This window comes from Anomaloglossus baeobatrachus, chromosome 9, assembly GCF_048569485.1.
Source record: "Anomaloglossus baeobatrachus isolate aAnoBae1 chromosome 9, aAnoBae1.hap1, whole genome shotgun sequence".
In the NCBI taxonomy this organism is placed as follows: Eukaryota; Metazoa; Chordata; class Amphibia; order Anura; family Aromobatidae; genus Anomaloglossus; species Anomaloglossus baeobatrachus.
The window spans coordinates 110,006,926-110,031,863 of record NC_134361.1 but is presented as its reverse complement, the minus strand read 5'-3'; the positions used below and the strand labels follow the sequence as shown (position 1 = coordinate 110,031,863).

Sequence of the window (24,938 nt, the reverse complement as noted above, 5' to 3'; positions counted from 1 at the left end):
ACCGCTACAGTGCTTGTAGTTTTAAGGAGCCTGGCATAGGGACTCAACACCCTAAGTAGTAAAAAAAAAAACCAAATGCATCCCTATCTCATGGTTCCATAGCAGCTTAAAGAGTAACCATCATTTTATTTTCACACATAAATTGTGCACATGAAAATAAGCAACTTTGTAAGATATCCTAGAACTATCTGCATCTTTCACCTCCTTGACTTTCAATTCATGGGTAAAATCTGTATTCAGTGAAGACTAATTTTCCCATTATTGAGATAGGAGATGACAATTGGGGCTTATAAGATTCTATGTAGAGGGAAGGGAGGGGCTAGAGGCAGCGGGAGGAGCTATGTGCAGAAGGAGGAGCTAGAAGCAGAGGGAGGAGCTAGAGGGAGAAGCTAGAAGCAGAAGGAGAAGCTAGAGGCAGAGGGAGGAGCTAGAGGCAGAGGAAGAAGCTAAGGCCGGTTTCACATTTGCGTTGTTTCGACGCAAACGGACTCCGTCACTAATGTAGTACAGTTCATTTATTTACAGTGTAAGTGCGACACCATGTGGACACATGCGGGTAGTGCAGGAAGCATGCTGTCGCTCTTCCACTGTAAATAAATGAACTGTACTACATTAGTGACGGAGCCCGTTTGCGTTGAAACAACGCAAGTGTGAAACCGGCCTAAGAGGCAGAGAAAGGAGCTATAGGCAGATATAGGCATATATAGATATAGGCAGCTATAGGCATATTTCGTGCTCCCGAAATGACTTACAGATCCCCACAGAACTTTATGAGCTCAACGATCATCTCCTATCGCAGTAACGGGAAAGTATTTATTCACTGAAGTGGATTTAACCCATGAAATGAGAATTTTCAGTCCAGGAAGAGAAAGAAGCAGATTTCTCTGATAACAAATATTACATAGTTTCTCTATTTTTCTTATTCTTCAGGTGCATTAAAGGGATTCTTCTATAGTTATTCTATGTGACTGCAAACACCTGAATCCTGCTCACTGTCAGGATTTTCCAGGACTGCCGATAAGAGTGGGTGGTTACATGATCAGAAGTATGTGATATATGAGAAGACTGGACAACCCCATTAAATTATGAAAAAAATAAAATGACGGTAACTCTTTAAGTTGAATCAATATTGAGCACACACCTTGGTCTCATGTATATTATATTGTTTGGATATATTTTGTTAGCTTTAGCAGTAGCAGTCCTATGGGGAGAATGGATCCAAAAAGAATAAATAATTTGTATTCCTCCTTACAAGAAGACCAGAAAATACCAATATAGCCAATCTCTCTTTATTTCATTCACACTAGGTTCAATAATATACATGACAACACTTTCCATATGTGAAAATACTTTGGTGATTCCTGAAGGGGTTTCCTGTGACAGGTGAATTGGGATATTGAGAATGTTGGTTCCTGCTACTTAAATGTTATAAAGAATATGGCTAATTATTTAATGTGTTCAATGTACAAAAACATAACTTTAGAAAATGTCCAGATAAGACGGGATTGCATTGGCGACAGTAAAACAATAAAATGAGCCTGGCTAAGGACATACTTACGATGCAAAGCCAACATGGAGTCCAACCGAAACGAGGGAAGGGGGAGGAAAAGCAAGCTATAAATCAGTAGTTTTCTGCTTACAATATGTAGAAAATACTGTTGCGTATATTTTGAATATTATTTTTATAAGTTTGTGAATTGAAAATGTGATTTTATACTTGGATTTTCCTAAATAATTTCTTGGATAAACTAAAAAAAAAAAAAAAAAAAAGTGTTTTACACAATATACACATTTCATTACTTACAAAGAGAAACAAGCTTAGCATTTGTATATTTTTGAAACCCGGGATACGGAAGGGTTAGTAGCACCATAAAAAATGTTTTGTTTTGTGTTTTTTTTTTCTCAAAACTGCAGCCTTGTTACTTAAAGATACTCAGTGCGTTTCTTCGTATTGCTGATAGGAAAAGTGCCATTTGGGTACTGGGAAAAAAAACTTCATGTTGCTCCTCGCCAAAACGTAGCTTTCTCTCTTGAAAGAGGTTTTATTGTTTCTGAGTCCACTCGGCAGTATACACCAGACAATCTTCAATATGGCACTTTGGTGAGGTACATTTGAAATTGTTTTAAACAGTATCTGGTTTTCGCTTTATCTACACAGTAGCACCATTGTCACCGAGGACAACTGAGATCTTAGCACTCTTCCACAGGTAGCCAGATCACCAAAATGTTACGTCCTCTTCATACAGACTTGGCATCGGCTGACGCGTGTTCTCAGGTCACCAGCTTTGAGTGTTTCAGACTGAGGTTTACTGGAGACGGAAAGAAGAGTCATTTCTTAATACATATCACCACAGCTGTCGGAGAACATTAACTTTTTGTCACCCTGACATAAAACAGTACGCCCCTGCATGTTCTTATTAGCTGAATCTTAAAAACCTGCATATACCGTGTTTTTCCAAAAATAAGGCAATGTCTTATTCTTTTATTTCCCCCCGAAAAAAGCGCTAGGGCTTATTTTCGAGTAGGTCTTATTCTTGGGGAAACACAGTTGGGGGTAGGTTTACTCTCTCCTCCCCCCCAAAAAAGCAGACTCCCCTTCCCAGGAGAATCATACTCACCAGACTCCGGACGTCTGCATGGCTCCCAGGTTCTCCTGCGATCTGAGGCGGGCAGTCCCATCTAGTCTGCTTCTGGCCAACACACTCACATACATCAGATCGCACACACATACTCATATACTCAAATCAGGTCACACACATCAGATCACACATACACACTCACCACATCCAGCGATACAGATTGCTTCTGGCCAGCAGGGGAAAATGGGACGCAGTACCGTGGAGTGCAAGAACCTGCAATAGAACGCATAGAGGACTTGTTCCTCCGCAGGTCCTCTATGCGTTCCACCACACTGCATCCCAGTAAGCAATCAGTATCGTCCAATGTTGTGAGTGTGTATGCGATCTGATGTGGGTGTGATCTGATGTTTGTGTGTGTGTGTGTGTGTGTGATCTGATGTGTGATTGTGTGTCTGTGATATGATGTGTGTGGGTGTGTGATCTAATGTGGGTGTGCAATCTGATGTGTGTGGGTATGAGATCAGATGTGCATGGGTGTGTGTTCAGCTGCAGGTCCTCCCGTTCGGCGTTTGGCGAGTATGATTGCGGGGTCTTCTTTCTTCTTTCTTTTGGGGTGTCTGCTTTTCATTATTGAACCGCGACTAGGGCTTATTTTCAGGTTAGGACTTATATTTAAGCCTTACACACGAAAATGATGAAAATACCTGCTAGGGCATATTTTTGGGGGAGAGCTTATTTTTTGGAAAAACACGGTAGTTCTCGAAGCTGTAGGACAAGTCTACATTTCTCAGGCTACTACAGATGGGAAATAGTTTTCCGTCTAACCATCTGGGATCCATTACTCTACTGTGAGCACACATCAGATTATATACATGTGCTACAAATCATTGATTCCTACATTTCCCGTTATATTCATACACAAAATTGAAAGCGGTTATCCGGGACTATTTTATATTTTTTTTCTCATGGGTCTAAGAGCTGACAGGGAGGTTCTACCCGGCGCCATCAGGGACAGATCCTGGCAGCAATATTGCTTTTTCACATCAACAGAGCAACTCTTTCACTTCTGGGCTGTTCTATGACTGCAGATATCATATCGATTTACAGCCAGCTTCCCTCAGTTAGACAGCAGGGATAATGGGAGTCAATCAGCATGATATCGGCAGTAACCCCCCCGTGAATAGATCAGAGTAGTAAAGAAGAAACTGTTCTGTTGATGTGATGCCATGAGAAGCCTCTGAATTGCCAGCAGATTGTTTTGTGATCTCTCTAAGCTGGCAGAAATTGTCGCTGGGCAGAACACGCAAATAGTTAGTTCTTAGGCCCATAGGAAAAAAATAAAATAGTCCCAAATAATTTCATTAGCATGAAACATTTTTCTTCATGAATTGACCTACCTAAACATTTCAGACATTTCCACGGTGGCTAGCCAGAAGCTATATGAGTTGGCATAGTAATTGCAGGTACCACGACCATGACACTCAATGAAAGGTGCTGAACGGAATTCTTCTAGACAAGATCCAGGAGATGCTAAAGCTTGCCCTGAACCTTCTGCACCGGCACTTGTATGCTGAGGAAGAGAAGTTAAGGCTGCAGTTAGAGTATTATTCTAAAAGTAACCCCGCACCAGGTCATTAGTACCCTACACCCAGGGCTGTCGCCAGCACATGGACAATCTGGGCCCTGTGTGCTCTGCATGTACCTCGTGGGCTCAGGAACTAAGCTGGCGACGACGCAGTGCAGGTGCTAGTTTAACTGATCGGATCGCAGCAGTGTATAATCCCTTAGATGCCGCTGTCAGCTGTGATAGCAGCATGTAAGAGGTTGGAAATAGGGTGACAATGGCATTAGCATGGCAATTAGGGGCCTATAGAACGGCCAACATGTCTGTCATGTTTGTACACCTAGGAAGCTCTGCCTGTGACTGGAATTCATAGGACAATGGGAATTTCACAATATTACAAGTGTATTGTATAAGTGATTCTCTAAGGGGAACTGATCAAAAATGTAAAGACCAATGAAACAAAGACAAATATTTAGAATGGGAATATATAAATATTTGTGCATGTATATATTTATACACAGTAATATATACATATGTCTAGGCCTAAACTACTACTAATATTTCTAGTACTGCTAAAACTAGAAAGAATGAAGTCATATGGACCCCAAATGGTACATATAAAAAAATACAGATTATACCGTAAGAAACAAGACCTCATACAGCTATATCAACCAGAAAATATAAAAGTTGGAATGAGAGAAGGAAAACTAAAAGTGAAGAGGGGCCATTGGGACCGTCCACCTTACCTACAATATAACAACATGAGTTTCTTCAGTGTTTGGGGCAGTGCTATTCAGATGGTAGAAGAAAGTTATTTTATGCCAACATTTTAAAATCTAATATTTCTAGTACTATTACTTTGGGTTAACTAAAGTATCCTGTATATAAAACATGGGACCTCCACCTATAGTGAATGTGGGGGGCCCATTTACCTGGTTTATATTGGTATCATGTGAAACAATAAGGCTGGGGTCATATTTTCTCTCATCTGAGAAAGTCGGTCCGGTTAGGATAATCACACTCTGATCAGTTGGATGAGTGTGATACAGTTTATTGGATGTGGAGAAGATGGGAAAAAATGTGTCCATATTCTCCATTCTGGCAGTCCGTAAAAATCAGTGCGATTCAAGTTTTTTCACCAACCCATTGACTTGCATAGTCAAGTACGATCCCCTTTACAGATGCAAACTGGGCATGCTGCGGTCTTTTCCTTGGGAAGAATCGGTCCAAGGACAAAAATCAGACATATTCAGGCCCCATATAATAACATTGATTCAAGTGCAATCTAGTGGTTGCACTCGGACCGAAAATACAGTTGTCTGAGCCTAACCTAAAAGGTGACAAAGGCAGAAAGAGATTTCAACATTATATGTGTTGCTTTACAACCAAGTTCCCTGAGCAAATCATTCTTGGAAAACAGTCTTTGTGCCTCATGTGGTTATGGTGGTCATCTTTGGGCCATTTTATAACCAGATGCTCCCATGCATTTCTGTCATGTGCTGTCCGGTTCTCACATGCGGACTACTACGACGTCGGACTCTGTTCACATTGCAGAGTCCGACATGCAGCCTGGTCTCTCTTAAATGCTCAGCTCTGCTGGACGTCAGCTGAGTTGTTTCACTGCTCCCAGCCATACAGGAGTTAATTCTTATTGGAGCAGTGTGCAACTCTTCTGAGAACCAGGCTGCTAATTACCATCTCCAGCTAGTCTCTTCTGATTTAAGGCTGAGGAGTGTTGTAAGAGGCCGCCGAAGATAGCATCAGCGATCCCGGTCTCAGTGGTTCTCAGTGCATGGTGAACTACTGGTTGTGTGTTGCGTGGTGTGAACGTTCCCCTGTTGTGAGTTTTCCCCTACCCTTTTCTTTGTTCCCCAAGTACACATATTATCTCTCCTTTGTGTGTGAGTGCAGTGTGTACGAGGTTTCGTTCTCCTTTGTCCATATCTTTTCTGTGGGGCTTTTTACTGGGTTCTGGCCCGCTCCCAGGGTTGGGAGGAGTAAGGTCAGGGCTCAGAAAGGAGACAAGACCAGGTCGAGGACCTCTGGGGTGAGGGTGAGTGTAGGGGCCCCATTCTTAGGGCCATCTTAGGAACCCTGGGTCTGTCAGTACCACCCCCTGTGATAATTTCTGGGCACTTTTAATAAATTAACTGAGAAAAAATACTCAAAGCATTATGCCTTATTCAGCAGGTCCATGTATAAACAAACTATACAAATGTACAGAAAAGCATTTTAACAATGGTTAATGGGAGGTAATTGTTCTGTAGACTATAATGGCCATCACATATATGTGGGTGTTATGTCAGAGATGAAAAATGAGTGGTCGGGTTACATATTGGTGGATTTACAGAAGACACAGTGGTTTCTACATTACCATCATGAAGGAATATCCAATCCAAAGTGAAGACCAGCCTTGTGGACATGGTGGAATCTGAATGGTTTGACTGTGAATGGCGATCACCATGGCGGGAGCTTCACAAACAGTGCATCTGAGTGGGTTAGAGAATCAAGATTAATGGGCGATTACTGCAAGCGATAGAACAGCTCCTCTCAATTACTAAATTCTCTTCGCAATATTGTTTTTGCCATCTTTTTTTATGGCAGTCAGAATAAGTCTAGCATTGACCCTTGCCGAGCCTGTCCACCACCCGGGTTACTTATCACTAATATTACTAGGAATACATTCATTGTCTCTACAAACTCAATGTGGCTCCACTTACAGTAACAGCATGGCTGGAAGAGATGCCAGACAATTCATCTGCAGCAATGACTTCCCCATATGCTGGCAAAGGTGACTAACAGAAAGCAATATGTTCAATTTGAGTCCGGAAGTTAAAAAAAAAGGTATTATTATTCCAATGCATGATAAATGAGCCAGCGTGACTAACGGCCAAGATGTTTCCCAGACTGATCTGATGAATTCCTCGCCGTATATATGATAACGTGGATGACCACTATTGTTCCCACATACTAGTCTCAGAGACGTGCCATCCTATACTACAGATGCCATGCAAATCCCGCGTTCATCCGGCACACAGGCATTCTGTTATATCCGTGATCACTCACCATTACAATAAATTCAATCTGCTCAGAACCTCATTTTATTTCCATCTGTTTATAGCAGCTCTATGTGTAGACGCTGATCTCCGCTTCCTGCTATATCGCGCCCTGGGCATTATATGAATTAGATTGTGCGGGCTATCTGGTGAATGAAGTTGCTGTCTCACTAATCTCCTGTAATCATTCATAACCATCGTACTGACAACTGGCAGCTTTCCCGTCCTTCAATGATCTCACAGAACGGTTCTCATGAGTAACGTGAGTCTAACTTCATATGGAAATGAAAGAACAGTCTACGACAAAAAAAAAGTGTCCACATGTCCTGTAATCCTCCATTAGAATGGATCCTGCAGAGATCATCCGCTGGGAAAAATGTTCTACAAATACAACTTTTTAAATATCTGATTTCTGTTGGATCCATTTTTTTTAACATTGGAGTCTATGCAGAGAGGATCTGTTAACAGATTGATATTTATCTTCCATTTATAACGGATCCAGTAAGACAACAACAGATCCGTTACAGATGCAAGAATAACGGATGGCTAAATAGCAATTTGTAAACCGATCCGTTCTCCACAGAATCCATGTTTAAAAAAAAAAACGGATCCGGCAGAAATCAGTTATTTACCACTGGACAAAAAAGTTGTGTTTGCAGTACTTTTGCCCCAGCGGGTCTCTGCAAGATCAGATCTAACGGATGACTACTGGACATGTGAACTCAGCCTAAATGTGCATTATGATGAAAATACCAAGGGACATACTTAGGTCTTATATTGAACACTATCAAAGTGAATCTGACAGAACGGTCCTATAGATACACAAAACAGAACAGACCTGTCAATCATATTGAGCCAAGCACAGAAGGTCAGAGGAAACTGCACAATGGACTTTAGAGTTAAAAATCCCCATTGTAAGTAAGGCAGCGTGATTTTACTGACAAGTTCCCTTTAAATGCTATCCAATCTGTGGGACCAGGTGTGTGTGACTAGGATGTGCATTCATATACAGTAGTAAGAACACAGAGATTACTATATTTACTATGTCCTCACAGTGGCCTCATAAGGGGTTTCTCTTTTTCAAAAACGTATCGTCGTCCCCAGCTGCAGGTTAATATAAAGGGACAAACCAGTGTACTCACCTTTCCTGGGTCCACCGATGATCCTCTATCACTGTTTCCAAAGTCTGGGAATGGCTGCAGCGCTGACATCATGCAATCAGAGCAGCAGCCAATCAGTGAGCTCAGCAGCTCCGCCACTGTAGGTAGAACACCCGCTCAGGGCCGTTGAGCTCACTCATTGGCTGCCACACTGTCAGCATAACGTCAGCACTGCAGCCAGTCCCAGACACTAAAGAGTGGAGACTTGACAGTGGACCCGGTGAAGGTGAGTACAACATGTTACAGTTTCTTTATATTAACCTTCAGCTGGGAACATAAATTAGCTTGAAGGGAACAACCCCTTTAAGGACTGGGTTATTTTTTGCTGTTGTGCATTTGTTTGCCCCATGTGTCATGCAAGAGCCAAAACGTTTATATCTTTTCCACCCACATAACAATATGAGGCTTTTTTGCCGGATCTTTGAATGACACCATTCATTTTACCATATAATTTACTGGTAAACGGAAAAATAATTCCAAGCGCCGTGAAATTATCAAGAAATTGCAATTTGTTTTGAGATTTTTCTTGTTACAGCTTTTACCGTATTGGTTAATTCATTTTATATTTTGATATATCTGACTTTTATGGATTCAGCTGTAACAAATATGTTCATTTAGTTTTTTCTTAATTTTTAATGGTGGAAAAAAGAGGTGATTCAAATGTTTATTCTACTTTATGTTTTGGCCTTCTAGTCCTTTGAACCTGCAATCGTCTGATCGCTTATACTGTATACAACTGCAACATCTAGTTATTACAGTATACAGTGATCTCAGTGCATATCTCACTCTCCTATGAAGCTCAGCATATGGCTAGGCTTCATAGGAGTATCAAGATACCAGCAATGGGAGGCCTTCTCCAGATCTCATGGTTGCCATGGTAACCCATTGCAGCATCGTGATCGCACCAACAGGGGCCCAATGGGAGCCGATGAGCTTGAATACTGTCAAGCGTTACATTTAAATGCACCTGTCAAACATTGACATCGACAGTGGCATTTAACTAGCTACCAGCAGCGAATGGAGCTCAGCTCTGGCCACTGTGGTTAAACACAGATGCCGGCTATGTAATGCAGCCAGCATCTGCCATGTGAGGAGAGATCTCAGCTATTGAGCTATCTCCACATATGATCACCCCTACATGTACATGATATTAGGTTAATGGGTTAAATTGATTTTCTGAGATAGGATGTCCAAATTCAGGATCTGCACCAATCATCACAGCCCCTGCATTGACTATTTACTGTCACGTTAAGGAGTTTAGCAGCAATACCAGACACAGTCATATTTGTTCTGATGATTGATTGGGTTTCAAGGTTTTGGACTTTGTAAAGCTTGACCAAGCCTACTATAATTTCAGATTAGAACTGACATATGGACTGTTGATTACCACTCCACTACATGGTAAAGCCCCCTAATGCCCACAGACCATTGGTATAAACACAGGATGTCGGCCCCACTATGTACACAGTAATAAAGGTGGTGACAATGACGAAAGTAATTACATGACCACACTCCTCAATTGTGCCCGAGCAGAAGACGATGTCCTTAAAGATCATGTGATTACCTACATGACCCCCATCAACTTAACGGGGTATTCCCATCTCCAAGATCCTATCCCAATATGTAGTAGGTGTAATAATAAAATTAGCAAATACCTCCAATTAAAAATGTAGTATAGTTCTCCTGATTAGCGATGTCACTTAACTCATGCACAGGACATTGCAGCTTAAGTATTCATTTTTACCACTACTCATACAGTGACAGCTAGTTAGTTGCTCATGGTCGTTACCATAAATACCTAAGCTACAATGCCCTACACATGAGGTAAGAGACATGGCTATATCAGAAGAACTATACTACATTTCTAATTGGAAATATTTGCTAATATTATTATCATTACAACTACTACATATTTGATTCGCCTGCACCCCGCTGATGAAGCTTTGGCGACACGCGCGTCCGGGTTGAAGGATATTTGCCTATCCACCTCTGAACCACCACTGTCTGGCTCCCCATTCTCACACCATGGGTAAGTTCATAAACTGTTGTTATCTGATGTGACTATTTGATCACATGGTGTGTCTTTATTATTGCTGCACTGGCTGTTTACTTATGGTCTTGATACTATGATGGGTTGACCTGGGTGGTTCATTGATGGGTGGGTGAATATAGAATCCACTTACCTCATATTTGCATGTATGTATAATGAATTTACCTTTTTTGGTTGTTATTTAATAAAATTTGATATTTTTTAATCTGAATCAGTCTCCTACATGTGTTTTACATGAGTTTTTGAGTTACATATTGGATAGAATCTTGGAGATGGGAATAACCCTTTAAGTATCATGGAGCTTGTGGCAGCACCTGCCATTGTTTGTACTGCTGATGATTAGGAAGCAGAGGCCCTATAGATTGGTCCTTAAAGGAAAGAGGACATTTGTGTGCAGTAGTCTGTGATCACTATGCTATTATCCAGCTACAAAAAATTGTATACTGGGAAAGCTTTGACACGTGTAATGTAGTCCTCATTATTCAGTTTCACTGTTAAGTAACATTATGTACAGTGTCTCACCGGCTTATAAATGGCTGAATGTCTCTTCCCCTTAGAGGCTCCATGTTCATTGGCATTGGTTCTGGCGTGGAAAGCCAGTAGGAGTAATCATTTCTTGATGCAAAATTGCATACGTTATTGATATTGCAAAACATGAAAGGCATTGTGCTAAACCGCCTGAGACAGCTGCCCGCGGTACCTGAAATAAAATGGACGAATAGTTCAATTCTAAGCAGCAACATAATCTGGAGTGTTTGCATTCAACTTTAGGAAAGATGTATTGTTATCCCTCTTTATATAAGGCAATAAGTGAGTCACATCCAATAATTAGCTGTATAAGGACTTCTGTGTGTGATAGATGGCTTACAACAATAAGCTTACATGTGACAACATCTTACCCAAGTCTTGGCCGTGTGCCCGTTCGTTCCCCTGTACATAAAGAAGAGAATATCCATCGTATATCCTACTGGTACCCTGAGGACACGCTGGTGATTCTGTTGCCTGACTATGGCGGGTTATGAGGAATCCATGAGCTACAGATCCTGAGCCCGGTGAACCAGGAGGGCCTTGGACTCCATCTGGACCAGGGGGGCCTTGGTTTCCTCTTGAACCTTTTTAAATGAAAGGACATATCAATTTATTTTCTGTATCTGTAACCTTAAATGTATTTTTAGATTTCATTTGAGGACGACTAAGGTCAAGATAGAACTTACCTGGTTGACCTGGTAGACCCCGGTCACCTTTACGTCCTGTCTGTCCCTCAAAGCCTGGTAGCCCATCTCTGCCAGAATCACCTGGAGGCCCTAGTGAACCTTTTACAAGACAAAGCCGATGACTTATGAAAAAAAAACTTGTGACAAACTAACAGCAGACATCTAACATAATGTCAAAATTATAATGCTGAATAACATGCAAAATGGTAGGAAAACGTGCTTGATCCCGAAACTACTAGGAAATCTTACAGAGAAATTAAATTCTTATAGTATTAGAGACAGAAAACACAATCAGAATTGCTTGTGATTGGCTATGAAGTTGTCAATAAGTAGCCGATCACAAATCCTGAATCCAATATTAAAAGGATTATAAACAGTTGACAATCTGGATAGATAATCCTTGCTTTAATTACCTGGTGATCCAGGTGGTCCTGGTGGTCCGGGAGGTCCATTGCTTCCAGGGCGCCCAGGTGGACCAGGAGGTCCTGGAATAGTCCTGATCTCACCCTTTGGACCAGGTGGTCCTGGCAAACCTGTTAATAAAAGAATAAAATTTGCATAGAAGAGCTGAGCAGCTTCATGAGATATCCTGATTAGGGCCTATGATATCCTGATAGGGCCTATGTACATTATGCCTGTCGGTGCAATACAGCAGTCATGGTGCACAGTGCGGCGAATATCGCACATAAAAAAGCATGATTCCTAAACATAAAAGCAGTTTAAAACTTTAATAAATCAGTGGTGAAGGCATAGTAACATTGCAATGTCTGTCACCTATCTAAAGGCCCCTATACCCCATACACTGGCGAATTTGCCAATTTAAATTGGTCCGGTCAACAGTGTAATGTGTGCTGCTAAAATATATGTCCTATCATGGTAGATATCTCACTGTTATATGAAGTGATGTACTACATTGCCTATACAGAATAATTAACATTTTGATTCAAATATTCTATCTGCGTGAGGAGATCGTAAGAGGTGAGTGGTTCCAGAAGTACAAAACCTTAGAGAATTTTTTCGAGCAACTGCTATTTTGATAGACCGTTTTTTGTACGGTATTATAGCGTTAACTAGTTAAATCCAGGATTGTAAGGTCAGGCAGGAGCTATCCATCCAATGCATGTCAAACAATTTCCTAGTCAGAAAAAGTCTGTCGCAAAAGAATCTTCTTATGAGATCCCATGCCCCTTCTTCCAGAACACCAAGTAAACAAATAATGGGTCAAAGGGAACAGGAATAGATATTAAGGAAGATAAAAAAAAAAGGTTGCCTCTCGCCAGAAGGATAAAATAATTGGGCTGGCCCATATCATATGTCTATAATCTGCATCTAAGGCATGAAATTGTAGGCATTCTGGGGTGGAAAACCGTTCCAATCTAAATAGTTTTAATGGGAACCTGTCACCAGATCTGGTGACTATAAGCTGTGGACACCACCACTGGGCTCTTATATACAGCATTCTAGGCTGCTGTGTAGTACGTAAAAAACGCTTCTATAATACTCACCTAGGGGGGCGGTCCAGTTCGATGGGTGTCACTGCTCTATGGTCCGAAGCCTCCTCTCTGCTGCGATTTCAGTTCTCCTTCTTCCCAGCCCAGTGTGGATGATGTGTCTACGTCATCCACACAAGCAGACACTGCGGTCCAGTTCAGGCGCACTTTGATCTGCCTTGCTGAGGGCAGATCAAATTACTGTAATGTGCAGGCACAAGGAAAGGTTAAATACCAATACTTTGATCTTCTCTGAGCAGGGCAGATCAAAGTGCGCCTGCGCAGGACCTCAATGCCGGCTAGTGTGGATGACATAGCACACGTCATGCACACGGGCCTCAGAAGAAGGATGGCGATCAGTTCAGAGAGGAGGCTCCGGAACGGAGAGCAGCGACACCCATCAGACCAGACCGCCCCTTAGATGAGTATTATAAAAGTGTTTTTTACGTTCTACACAGCGGCCTGGGCATTTATATACAGTATTCTGGAATGCTTTATATAAGAGCACAGTGGTGGTGGCCGCAGTGGTCGCCAAATCTGGTGACAGGTTCCCTTTAAAGGAGTAAGATATGGCAGTAAGATGAAGCGGAACCATTTTGATGTTAGCAGAGGTGGAAACCTGGGTCATGGACTCCAAAATCTCCTCCTAGTCCTTCTCCTGAATGGTGGGAATCAAAAGTTTCCATTTATCTTTTACCATTAGTGGGTTAAATTTGCCATTGATGACATACAGTATACAGTTAGGTCCAGAAATATTTGGACAGTGACACAAGTTTTGTTATTTTAGCTGTTTACAAAAACATGTTCAGAAATACAATTATATATATAATATGGGCTGAAAGTGCACACTCCCAGCTGCAATATGAGAGTTTTCACATCCAAATCGGAGAAAGGGTTTAGGAATCATAGCTCTGTAATGCATAGCCTCCTCTTTTTAAAGGGACCAAAAGTAATTGGACAAGGGACTCTAAGGGCTGCAATTAACTCTGAAGGCGTCTCCCTTGTTAACCTGTAATCAATGAAGTAGTTAAAAGGTCTGGGGTTGATTACAGGTGTGTGGTTTTGCATATGGAAGCTGTTGCTGTGACCAGACAACATGCGGTCTAAGGAACTCTCAATTGAGATGAAGCAGAACATCCTGAGGCTGACAAAAAAGAAAAAATCCATCAGAGAGATAGCAGACATGCTTGGAGTAGCAAAATCAACAGCCGGGTACATTCTGAGAAAAAGGAATTGACTGGTGAGCTTGGGAACTCAAAAAGGCCTGGGCGTCCACGGATGACAACAGTGGTGGATGATCGCCGCATACTTTCTTTGGTGAAGAAGAACCCGTTCACAACATCAACTGAAGTCCAGAACACTCTCAGTGAAGTAGGTGTATCTGTCTCTAAGTCAACAGTAAAGAGAAGACTCCATGAAAGTAAATACAAAGGGTTCACATCTAGATGCAAACCATTCATCAATTCCAAAAATAGACAGGCCAGAGTTAAATTTGCTGAAAAACACCTCATGAAGCCAGCTCAGTTCTGGAAAAGTATTCTATGGACAGATGAGACAAAGATCAACCTGTACCAGAATGATGGGAAGAAAAAAGTTTGGAGAAGAAAGGGAACGGCACATGATCCAAGGCACACCACATCCTCTGTAAAACATGGTGGAGGCAACGTGATGGCATGGGCATGCATGGCTTTTAATGGCACTGGGTCACTTGTGTTTATTGATGACATAACAGTAGACAAGAGTAGCCGGATGAATTCTGAAGTGTACAGGGATATACTTTCAGCCCAGATTCAGCCAAATGCCGCAAAGTTGATCGGACGGCGCTTCATAGTACAGATGGACAATGACCCCAAGCATACAGCCAAAGCTACCCAGGAGTTCATGAGTGCAAAAAAGTGGAACATTCTGCAATGGCCAAGTCAATCACCAGATCTTAACCCAATTGAGCATGCATTTCTCTTGCTCAAATCTAGATTTAAGATGGAAAGACCCACAAACAAGCAAGACCTGAAGGCTGCGGCTGTAAAGGCCTGGCAAAGCATTAAGAAGGAGGAAACCCAGCGTTTGGTGATGTCCATGGGTTCCAGACTTAAGGCAGTGATTACCTCCAAAGGATTCGCAACAAAATATTGAAAATAAAATTATTTTGTTTGGGTTTGGTTTATTTGTCCAATTACTTTTGACCTCCTAAAATGTGGAGTGTTTGTAAAGAAATCTGTACAATTCCTACAATTTCTATCAGATATTTTTGTTCAAACCTTCAAATTAAACGTTACAATCTGCACTTGAATTCTGTTGTAGAGGTTTCATTTCAAATCCAATGTGGTGGCATGCAGAGCCCAACTCGCGAAAATTGTGTCACTGTCCAAATATTTCTGGACCTAACTGTATGTACCGTATATAAAGTAGAGCTAAGGCCTAGAATGCCTTGAGACTGGAAAATTACTATCAAAGGAAGAGACAATATTGATCTATCAGCGCATAGTTTTTATAAATGAGTTTAAAATGTTGTCCTAAGTTGAAGATACCTAACAAAAATAGGACTTTGAAATATTATATTTACCATACGTTGTCAAAGAACATTAATACACTCTGTTTATAGATATAATTTAATGAGAGAATAATTGGGGACCTCCAAAATTGGGTGGAAGGCTTCTCCATCAGTGTTGGGAAGTATGAGTTATGCCAGAGAGGCATCTCAGCTATGATTTGGTTAAAGTTAACCAACCTTTCAACCTTTCCCCAGACTAAACATGAACCTGCCAATTTAGGTAGATGTAACACTTTAGGGACAGAGGGTTTCTTCAGCTCCAAAAACCCAAACAAACAATTAATTCCAGCAGCCTGGATTAGGCAGCTGGGAGATGGGCATCCAATTGTGGAGAACTTAAAACTGTCCCGCAAGGTAATAGAGAAAAAAAATCTGGCAAGGCTGCTCTCCCAGTTTCTTGGGATGGATAATTTACGTTTCGTTCCAGTGTTGCCCCATATAAAAGTGGAGATCAGTGAGTTAAGACATGCGAAAAAGGATTTGTGGACTTGAACCATGCTATGCTGTAGGTGTAACTACATTTAGGGAGCAATATCATTTTAATTAGATTTATTCATCTCGCCACTGATAACGGCAATTTACCCTAAAAAGTAAACTTAAGTTTAGCATAATCAAGTAGAGGGGAGATACTAGATGAGAAAACATTTCTACTATCTTTATGAATAATTGTGCCTAGATATTTAAAGTAGGGTACTATAGGTAAAGGTGACAATGTTTATAATCATCAACTGGATTATGGAAAAGAGTCATTAACACTGATGTATCCCAATTTATAGAGAGACCAGAGTATCTACTAAACATATCAATAGTAGATATAACATGAGGCAGAGTATATTCGACCTGGTCCATGAAGATTACCATGTCATCCACATAGAGCCCAATAGTATCCGTCAGATCAGCTATATGATACCTTTAATGGGTGGTGAACAACGTATCCTTATCGCAAATGGCCTCAATGTGTAAAGCAAAGAGAGACGGAGAGAGAGGCCCTATCCCGTTCTTCTCGCCAGACTAAAGGACATAGTGGGGATGTTATTGATCACTATTTTGGCCTTGGGGGCCACATATTACATATGGATCCACTTACAGAACTTGGGACCAAATTAAAATTTCTGACGGCAAGCATAAAGAAAGGGCCATTCTAATGAATCAAAGGCATTAGCCGCATCTAGTGAGGCCAATGCCCACTTGTTGTCTGGTATTAATGAGCTATTGCACTATAGATTGTACTTTTCCAATGTTGATTGATATCTTCTTCCCCGCAATGAATCCGGGTTGATCTGGGTGTATGGTTTCCAGGATGACTTTATTAAGTCTTGTGGCCAGTAATTTAGTGAATATTTTATAATCAACATTTATTAATGAAATAGGACGATAAGATCCACAATCTAGATGATCATTTCCTTCCATTTTAAGAACAATAATGTTTGTGTCATAAAATAATTCAGGTATGGAGTTTCCTTGGGAAGTTTGTGAAAAAACCCTCTAGGAGATGAAATTCCAGGGCATCCTGGTATCTGCTATACAACTCCAAAGGTAAACCATCATGTACGGGTGCTTTGCCTGAAGCCATATCCACAGTGGCCGCATTTACTTCCTCCACAGTAATATGAGCATGTAGAAGGGACTGTTGGGATGGACTCAAGTTAGGAGATTTCAAATCAGATAGGTAAGAGGGGCATTCCGATACACTAATATCACATCTACTGCAGAACTATACAGCGGCTTATACTGTAGTATCTCAAGAAACAGTGGAGGATACTATGAATATAACGAGGCTATCAGGTGCTCAAGTTTTAAGTATGGTACTAGAGGTGTTATGCTGGCGAAACATGAAGGCAAATAATTTACTTGATTGATTCACCAGTTCAAAATATGTCTGAAGAGTAAAAAATAGTTTACATTAGACTTGGAGTCTACATATTGTGTATAAAGTCTTTGGGAATATAACCCCTCTAATCTGTTTTCATTTGAGGGTTTAGATATTTAAGCCTATTTGGCTTCTTTCAACCTAAATTCAATGTCAGCATCATCTTGGATGTTATTCTTTATATACATATGAAATAGTAGAGGAAAGGCAACCTCTGTGATATATGTTCAACGTATCCCAGGATAGGTTAGCATTCTGGGGGACTGAGTGTGACTCAGATCCTTATTCTCTAAGCTGCCACCAAAGATGTCTGACATGGGCTCTCTCACAGATAATGCAGGTGTACTTGGCCAAACAAGCATTCCTATGTATGAGAGAGTCAGGTGAGGTAGCTGCTGGTCAAATAATCCACCGAACCATCATTCAGTCAATACCTATCTAAATTGTACAGGGAGTGTAAGGGCAGCTTTGCACGTTGCAACATCGCACGTGCGATGTCGGTGGGGTAAAATTGAAAGTGACGCACTTCCGGCGTCACTTTCGAGATCGTAGTGTGTAAATGCTAGATGATACGATTAACGAGCGCAAAAGCGTCGTTATCGTATCATCGTTGCAGGCTCCGACTTTTTCTTAATTATGCTGCAGAGACAGGTACGATGTAGTTCCTCGCTCCTGCGGCAGCACACATCGCTGTGTATAACGCCGCAGGAGCGAGGAACATCAGCTTACCTGCCGCCGGCGGCTCTACGGAAGGAAGGAGGTGGGCGGGATGTTTACATCCTGCTCATCTCCGCCCCTCCGCCACTATTGGCCGCCTGCCGTGTGATGTCGCTATGACACCGCACGACCTGCCCCCTTAGAAAGGAGGTGGGTCGCCGGCCAGAGCGACGGTCGCAGGGCAGGTGAGAGCATGTGAAGCTGGCGTAGCGATAAGATACCTGCGACGGGGGCGGGGACTAGCACGTGCGACATCGCAGCATCGGCTTGCGATGTCGCAACGTGCAAAGCCCGCCTAAAGGGGGCTTTACACGCTACGACATCGCTAATGCAAACTCGTTGGGGTCACGAAATTGGTGGCATTAGCGATGCCGTTGCGTGTGACACCGATGAGCGATTTTGCATCGTTGCATAAACGTGCAAAATCGCTCATCGGTGACATGGGGGTCCATTCTAAAATATCGTTACTGCAGCAGTAACGAGGTTGTTCCTCGTTCCTGCGGCAGCACACATCGCTCCGTGTGATACCGCAGGAACAAGGAAGCTCTCCTTACCTGCATCCCGGCCACAATGCGGAAGGAAGGAGGTGGGCGGGATGTTACGTCCCGCTCATCTCCGCCCCTCAGCTTCTATTGGGCGGCCGCTCAGTGACGTCGCTGTGACGCAGCACGGACCACCCCCTTAGAAAGGAGGCGGTTCGCCGGTCACAGCGACGTCGCCGGGCAGGTAAGTATGTGTGACGGGTCTGGGCGATGTTGTGCAGCACGGGCAGCGATTTGCCCGTGTCGTGCAACAGATGGGGGCGAATACCCACACTAGCAATATCGGGACCGATATCGCAGTGTGTAAAGCCCGCTTAAGTCTATTATATAGTGTGCCCAAATTCTATTTCAGTCCCTTCAAATAGTAGAGTCTATGTTACTCTCTGAGGTTGTGTTCCCATATAACAAAGATTACAAAACCTGGAATAAATTAAATTAAATTTGAATTAAATACAGAAGATGATTCTCACCTGGAAGACCTGAGCTGCCGGGGTCACCTTTAAAACCTGCCAGACCAGGAGGCCCACTGGGGCCCTTCATACCTGAAAAGACACATAGGATGATTATGGACTGGTCACTTGGCTGTCACTCACTTGTTGAAATGCTGTAACATTTGTCTAGACGGAATATGCAGAATATGTTCATTTTACAGTTCTGTCAGCTATAATCTGTTTTGTATCAGGAAGGCTAAGAGTGATGTAACTCAGCACCCACCATTGTCTGCCGCTGACAGGAGACCCGTATAAATAACATAAAATGAAGATCTCACAGAGGATTAAAATATCACATTCCGCCATATTATATGGATTATATAGTTTATTGTGGAGGTTAATCTTCGCTGTTCTCTCATGCTTGGCTCTGTCCATTGTCTGGGAGGACAAATATTTCCAGGATGATATGTGAACTCTGCATACTGCATACCCATCCAGCCGCCATTAATAGTACCTGGGAACCCTGGGACACCGGGTACTCCCTGATCTCCTTTCATCCCATTAAGGCCCGGTCTTCCAGGATCCCCCTGTGGATAAGCACAGAATTATGTCAATTTCTTCCAGAGCTTGGTTTGAATAAAAAGGTATTACATAAATAAATATTTATAACTACTTAAAAACCTTTTTTATAATATGAATCCTTTTATTCAAACCTTCAGTCATGCTTTCTTGACAATATACTTATATTCCTAGAATGGAAGCCTGCTAACATGGTTGAGATTTGTTTCCGTTCATTGTTCTTCCTTTTACCCACTCCGTCTTCACCTTGTTTTTCCATGCCTTCACCCTCCTCCCCTTTTTCATCCCCAATAATGTAATTGTTTACCTCCCCCTCCCCTCTCCTTTCTCTTTTCCTATACCTTTTCCCCCCAGATGAAAAGTTTTATTCATACAATAGATCCCCACATGTATTCAAATAATGGTATGCTACGCATGATAATATCTTGATTGTGTGGATTTGATATGTTATTTTGTTAACCTTATTTTAATAAAATTATATGAAAACAGAGCTTGGTTTGCTTCCCTTAATGCTATATTTTCATCTTGGATATTTTTTGCATCTGTTTTCCAACAGGGCACAATATCTCTCTCCAATGCAGTGGAAAGACTCACACATAGAATGAGAAAACTTAAGTAATGTCTTTATTCTAAGCTAAACAAGCCCCACTATTCCAACTTTTCTCATCATACTGCCTGTGGTCTGTACACTGCCATACTGCCTGTGGTCTGTACACTGCCATACTGCCTGTGGTCTGTACACTCCCATACTGCCTGTGGTCTGTACATTGCCATACTGCGTGTGGTCTGTACATTGCCATACTGCGTGTGGTCTGTACATTGCCATACTGCCTGTGGTCTGTACACTGCCATACTGCCTGTGGTCTGTACACTGCCATACTGCCTGTGGTCTGTACATTGCCATACTGCCTCTGGTCTGTACACTGCCATACTGCCTGTGGGCTGTACACTGCCATACTGCCTGTGGTCTGTACACTGCCATACTGCCTGTGGTCTGTACATTGCCATACTGCCTGTGGTCTGTATACTGCCATACTGCCTCTGGTCTGTACACTGCCATACTGCCTGTGGTCTGTACATTGCCATACTGCGTGTGGTCTGTACATTGCCATACTGCCTGTGGTCTGTACACTGCCATACTGCCTGTGGTCTGTATACTGCCATACTGCCTGTGGTCTGTACACTGCCATACTGCCTGTGGTCTGTACATTGCCATACTGCGTGTGGTCTGTACATTGCCATACTGCGTGTGGTCTGTACATTGCCATACTGCCTGTGGTCTGTACATTGCCATACTGCGTGTGGTCTGTACATTGCCATACTGCCTGTGGTCTGTACACTGCCATACTGCCTGTGGTCTGTATACTGCCATACTGCCTGTGGTCTGTATACTGCCATACTGCCTGTGGTCTGTACACTGCCATACTGCCTGTGGTCTGTATACTGCCATACTGCCTGTGGTCTGTATACTGCCATACTGCCTGTGGGCTGTACACTGCCATACTGCCTGTGGTCTGTATACTGCCATACTGCCTGTGGTCTGTATACTGCCATACTGCCTGTGGTCTGTACACTGCCATACTGCCTGTGGTCTGTATACTGCCATACTGCCTGTGGTCTGTATACTGCCATACTGCCTGTGGTCTGTATACTGCCATACTGCCTGTGGTCTGTACACTGCCATACTGCCTGTGGGCTGTACACTGCCATACTGCCTGTGGTCTGTATACTGCCATACTGCCTGTGGTCTGTACACTGCCATACTGCCTGTGGTCTGTACACTGCCATACTGCCTGTGGGCTGTACACTGCCATACTGCCTGTGGTCTGTACACTGCCATACTGCGTGTGGTCTGTACATTGCCATACTGCCTGTGGTCTGTACATTGCCATACTGCGTGTGGTCTGTACATTGCCATACTGCCTGTGGTCTGTACACTGCCATACTGCCTGTGGTCTGTACACTTCCATACTGCCTGTGGTCTGTACACTGCCATACTGCCTGTGGTCTGTACACTGCCATACTGCCTGTGGTCTGTATACTGCCATACTGCCTGTGGTCTGTACACTGCCATACTGCCTGTGGTCTGTACACTGCCATACTGCCTGTGGTCTGTATACTGCCATACTGCCTGTGGTCTGTACACTGCCATACTGCCTGTGGTCTGTACACTGCCATACTGCCTGTGGTCTGTACACTGCCATACTGCCTGTGGTCTGTACACTGCCATACTGCCTGTGGTCTGTATACTGCCATACTGCCTGTGGTCTGTATACTGCCATACTGCCTGTGGTCTGTATACTGCCATACTGCCTGTGGGCTGTACACTGCCATACTGCCTGTGGTCTGTATACTGCCATACTGCCTGTGGTCTGTATACTGCCATACTGCCTGTGGTCTGTACACTGCCATACTGCCTGTGGTCTGTATACTGCCATACTGCCTGTGGTCTGTATACTGCCATACTGCCTGTGGTCTGTATACTGCCATACTGCCTGTGGTCTGTACACTGCCATACTGCCTGTGGGCTGTACACTGCCATACTGCCTGTGGTCTGTATACTGCCATACTGCCTGTGGTCTGTACACTGCCATACTGCCTGTGGTCTGTACACTGCCATACTGCCTGTGGGCTGTACACTGCCATACTGCCTGTGGTCTGTACACTGCCATACTGCGTGTGGTCTGTACATTGCCATACTGCCTGTGGTCTGTACATTGCCATACTGCGTGTGGTCTGTACATTGCCATACTGCCTGTGGTCTGTACACTGCCATACTGCCTGTGGTCTGTACACTTCCATACTGCCTGTGGTCTGTACACTGCCATACTGCCTGTGGTCTGTACACTGCCATACTGCCTGTGGTCTGTATACTGCCATACTGCCTGTGGTCTGTACACTGCCATACTGCCTGTGGTCTGTACACTGCCATACTGCCTGTGGTCTGTATACTGCCATACTGCCTGTGGTCTGTACACTGCCATACTGCCTGTGGTCTGTACACTGCCATACTGCCTGTGGTCTGTACACTGCCATACTGCCTGTGGTCTGTACACTGCCATACTGCCTGTGGTCTGTATACTGCCATACTGCCTGTGGTCTGTATACTGCCATACTGCCTGTGGTCTGTATACTGCCATACTGCCTGTGGTCTGTACACTGCCATACTGCCTCTGGTCTGTACACTGCCATACTGCCTGTGGTCTGTACATTGCCATACTGCGTGTGGTCTGTACATTGCCATACTGCTTGTGGACTGTATACTGCCATACTGCTTGTGGGCTGTACACTGCCATACTGCTTGTGGGCTGTATACTGCCATACTGCTTGTGGGCTGTATACTGCCATACTGCTTGTGGGCTGTATACTGCCATACTGCTTGTGGGCTGTATACTGCCATACTGCTTGTGGGCTGTACACTGCCATACTGCCTGTGGTCTGTACACTGCCATACTGCCTGTGGTCTGTACATTGCCATACTGCCTCTGGTCTGTACACTGCCATACTGCCTCTGGTCTGTACACTGCCATACTGCCTGTGGTCTGTACATTGCCATACTGCATGTGGTCTGTACATTGCCATACTGCTTGTGGGCTGTACACTGCCATACTGCTTGTGGGCTGTACACTGCCATACTGCTTGTGGGCTGTATACTGCCATACTGCTTGTGGGCTGTATACTGCCATACTGCTTGTGGGCTGTATACTGCCATACTGCTTGTGGGCTGTATACTGCCATACTGCTTGTGGGCTGTACACTGCCATACTGTTTGTGGGCTGTATACTGCCATACTGCTTGTGGGCTGTATACTGCCATACTGCTTGTGGGCTGTATATTGCCATACTGCTTGTGGGCTGTATACTGCCATACTGCTTGTGGGCTGTACACTGCCATACTGCTTGTGGGCTGTACACTGCTATACTGCTTGTGGGCTGTACACTGCTATACTGCTTGTGGGCTGTACACTGCCATACTGCTTGTGGGCTGTATACTGCCATACTGCTTGTGGGCTGTACAATGCCATACTGCGTGTGGTCTGTACATTGCCATACTGCTTGTGGGCTGTACACTGCTATACTGATTGTGGGCTGTACACTGCTATACTGCTTGTGGGCTGTATACTGCCATACTGCTTGTGGGCTGTACACTGCTATACTGCTTGTGGGCTGTACACTGCTATACTGCTTGTGGGCTGTATACTGCCATACTGCTTGTGGGCTGTACACTGCCATAACTGCTTATGTGCTGTATACTGCCATACTGCTTGTGGGCTGTATACTGCCATACTGCTTGTGGGCTGTATACTGCCATACTGCTTGTGGGCTGTACACTGTGTGAGACTGTGACCGGGGTTATCTATGACGGCCGGTATGTCTCGCCCCGGTTGTGCTCACTCCATGATAGAAAGTAAATCCACTATAGGGTTAATGCTGTTTCCCTACAGGCTGAAGGAAGGGTTAAATAGAATCAGGAACAATGGCAGGTGTGCCGGGTGTGAGGGAGGGAACAGAACTCCCTGAGTTTTCTGCTGGAGAGGCACATGTATTGTGTTATGGACTTTTGTTTTGGACATTAAACCGTGTGCTGTGAACCTTCATGCCTGGATCCCGTGTCTTCTGCTGCGCAGCCGACCACGCTACCTCACATATGGTGGAGAATCGGCGGGCATGACAGCCCGGTGAGGTGTAGCATCCATCCCTGGTGACCCAGTAGCACATGTCCTGGATTCGAGCGGCTATACTACAGCCCAAACCCGGCGACGCCATGGAGGACATACTAAAGCATTTGGCTCAGGCTAATGCACAGCAGCAACAGGCTAATGCACAGCAGCAACAAACCAATGCACACCTGCTCCAATCCTTGCAAATGCAGGAAAAAAAATTCCAAGAACAGATGGATCAGGCCAATGCACGTCAGCAGCAATCCTTGCAAGTGCACCAAGAACAGATGGAGCAGGCCAATGCACGTCAGCAGCAAGCCTTGCAATTGCAGGAAAAAAGGCACCAAGAACAGATGGTTCTCCTGGCCAAGTCGATCCGTGCCAGACCGGCAGCAACAACCCTGGGACCGGATGACGACGGCAGCGTCCGGAAAGCGGTGAGACAAGCGTTGCAAAAGATGACCCCGGGTGATGA

The 24,938-nt window shown here is 43.6% G+C and overlaps 1 protein-coding gene across 1 annotated transcript in view; it reads right to left on the bottom strand.

Annotated features, from left to right (window-relative positions):
- Window positions 1–1,273: 1,273 nt before the first annotated feature.
- The window catches only part of COL4A5 (collagen type IV alpha 5 chain), a 354,376-nt gene continuing 330,711 nt past the window's right edge, over window positions 1,274–24,938 (bottom strand). The window contains exons 43-51 of the mRNA XM_075323931.1: window positions 19,739–19,811; window positions 19,264–19,335; window positions 12,037–12,156; window positions 11,624–11,722; window positions 11,309–11,521; window positions 10,932–11,109; window positions 6,518–6,632; window positions 3,977–4,149; window positions 1,274–2,309 (exon numbers count right to left, since the gene is read on the bottom strand). Coding sequence (XP_075180046.1) covers window positions 2,228–2,309; window positions 3,977–4,149; window positions 6,518–6,632; window positions 10,932–11,109; window positions 11,309–11,521; window positions 11,624–11,722; window positions 12,037–12,156; window positions 19,264–19,335; window positions 19,739–19,811 — 1,125 coding nt within the window. The 3' untranslated portion in view covers window positions 1,274–2,227. The remainder of the gene's footprint in view (window positions 2,310–3,976; window positions 4,150–6,517; window positions 6,633–10,931; window positions 11,110–11,308; window positions 11,522–11,623; window positions 11,723–12,036; window positions 12,157–19,263; window positions 19,336–19,738; window positions 19,812–24,938) is intronic.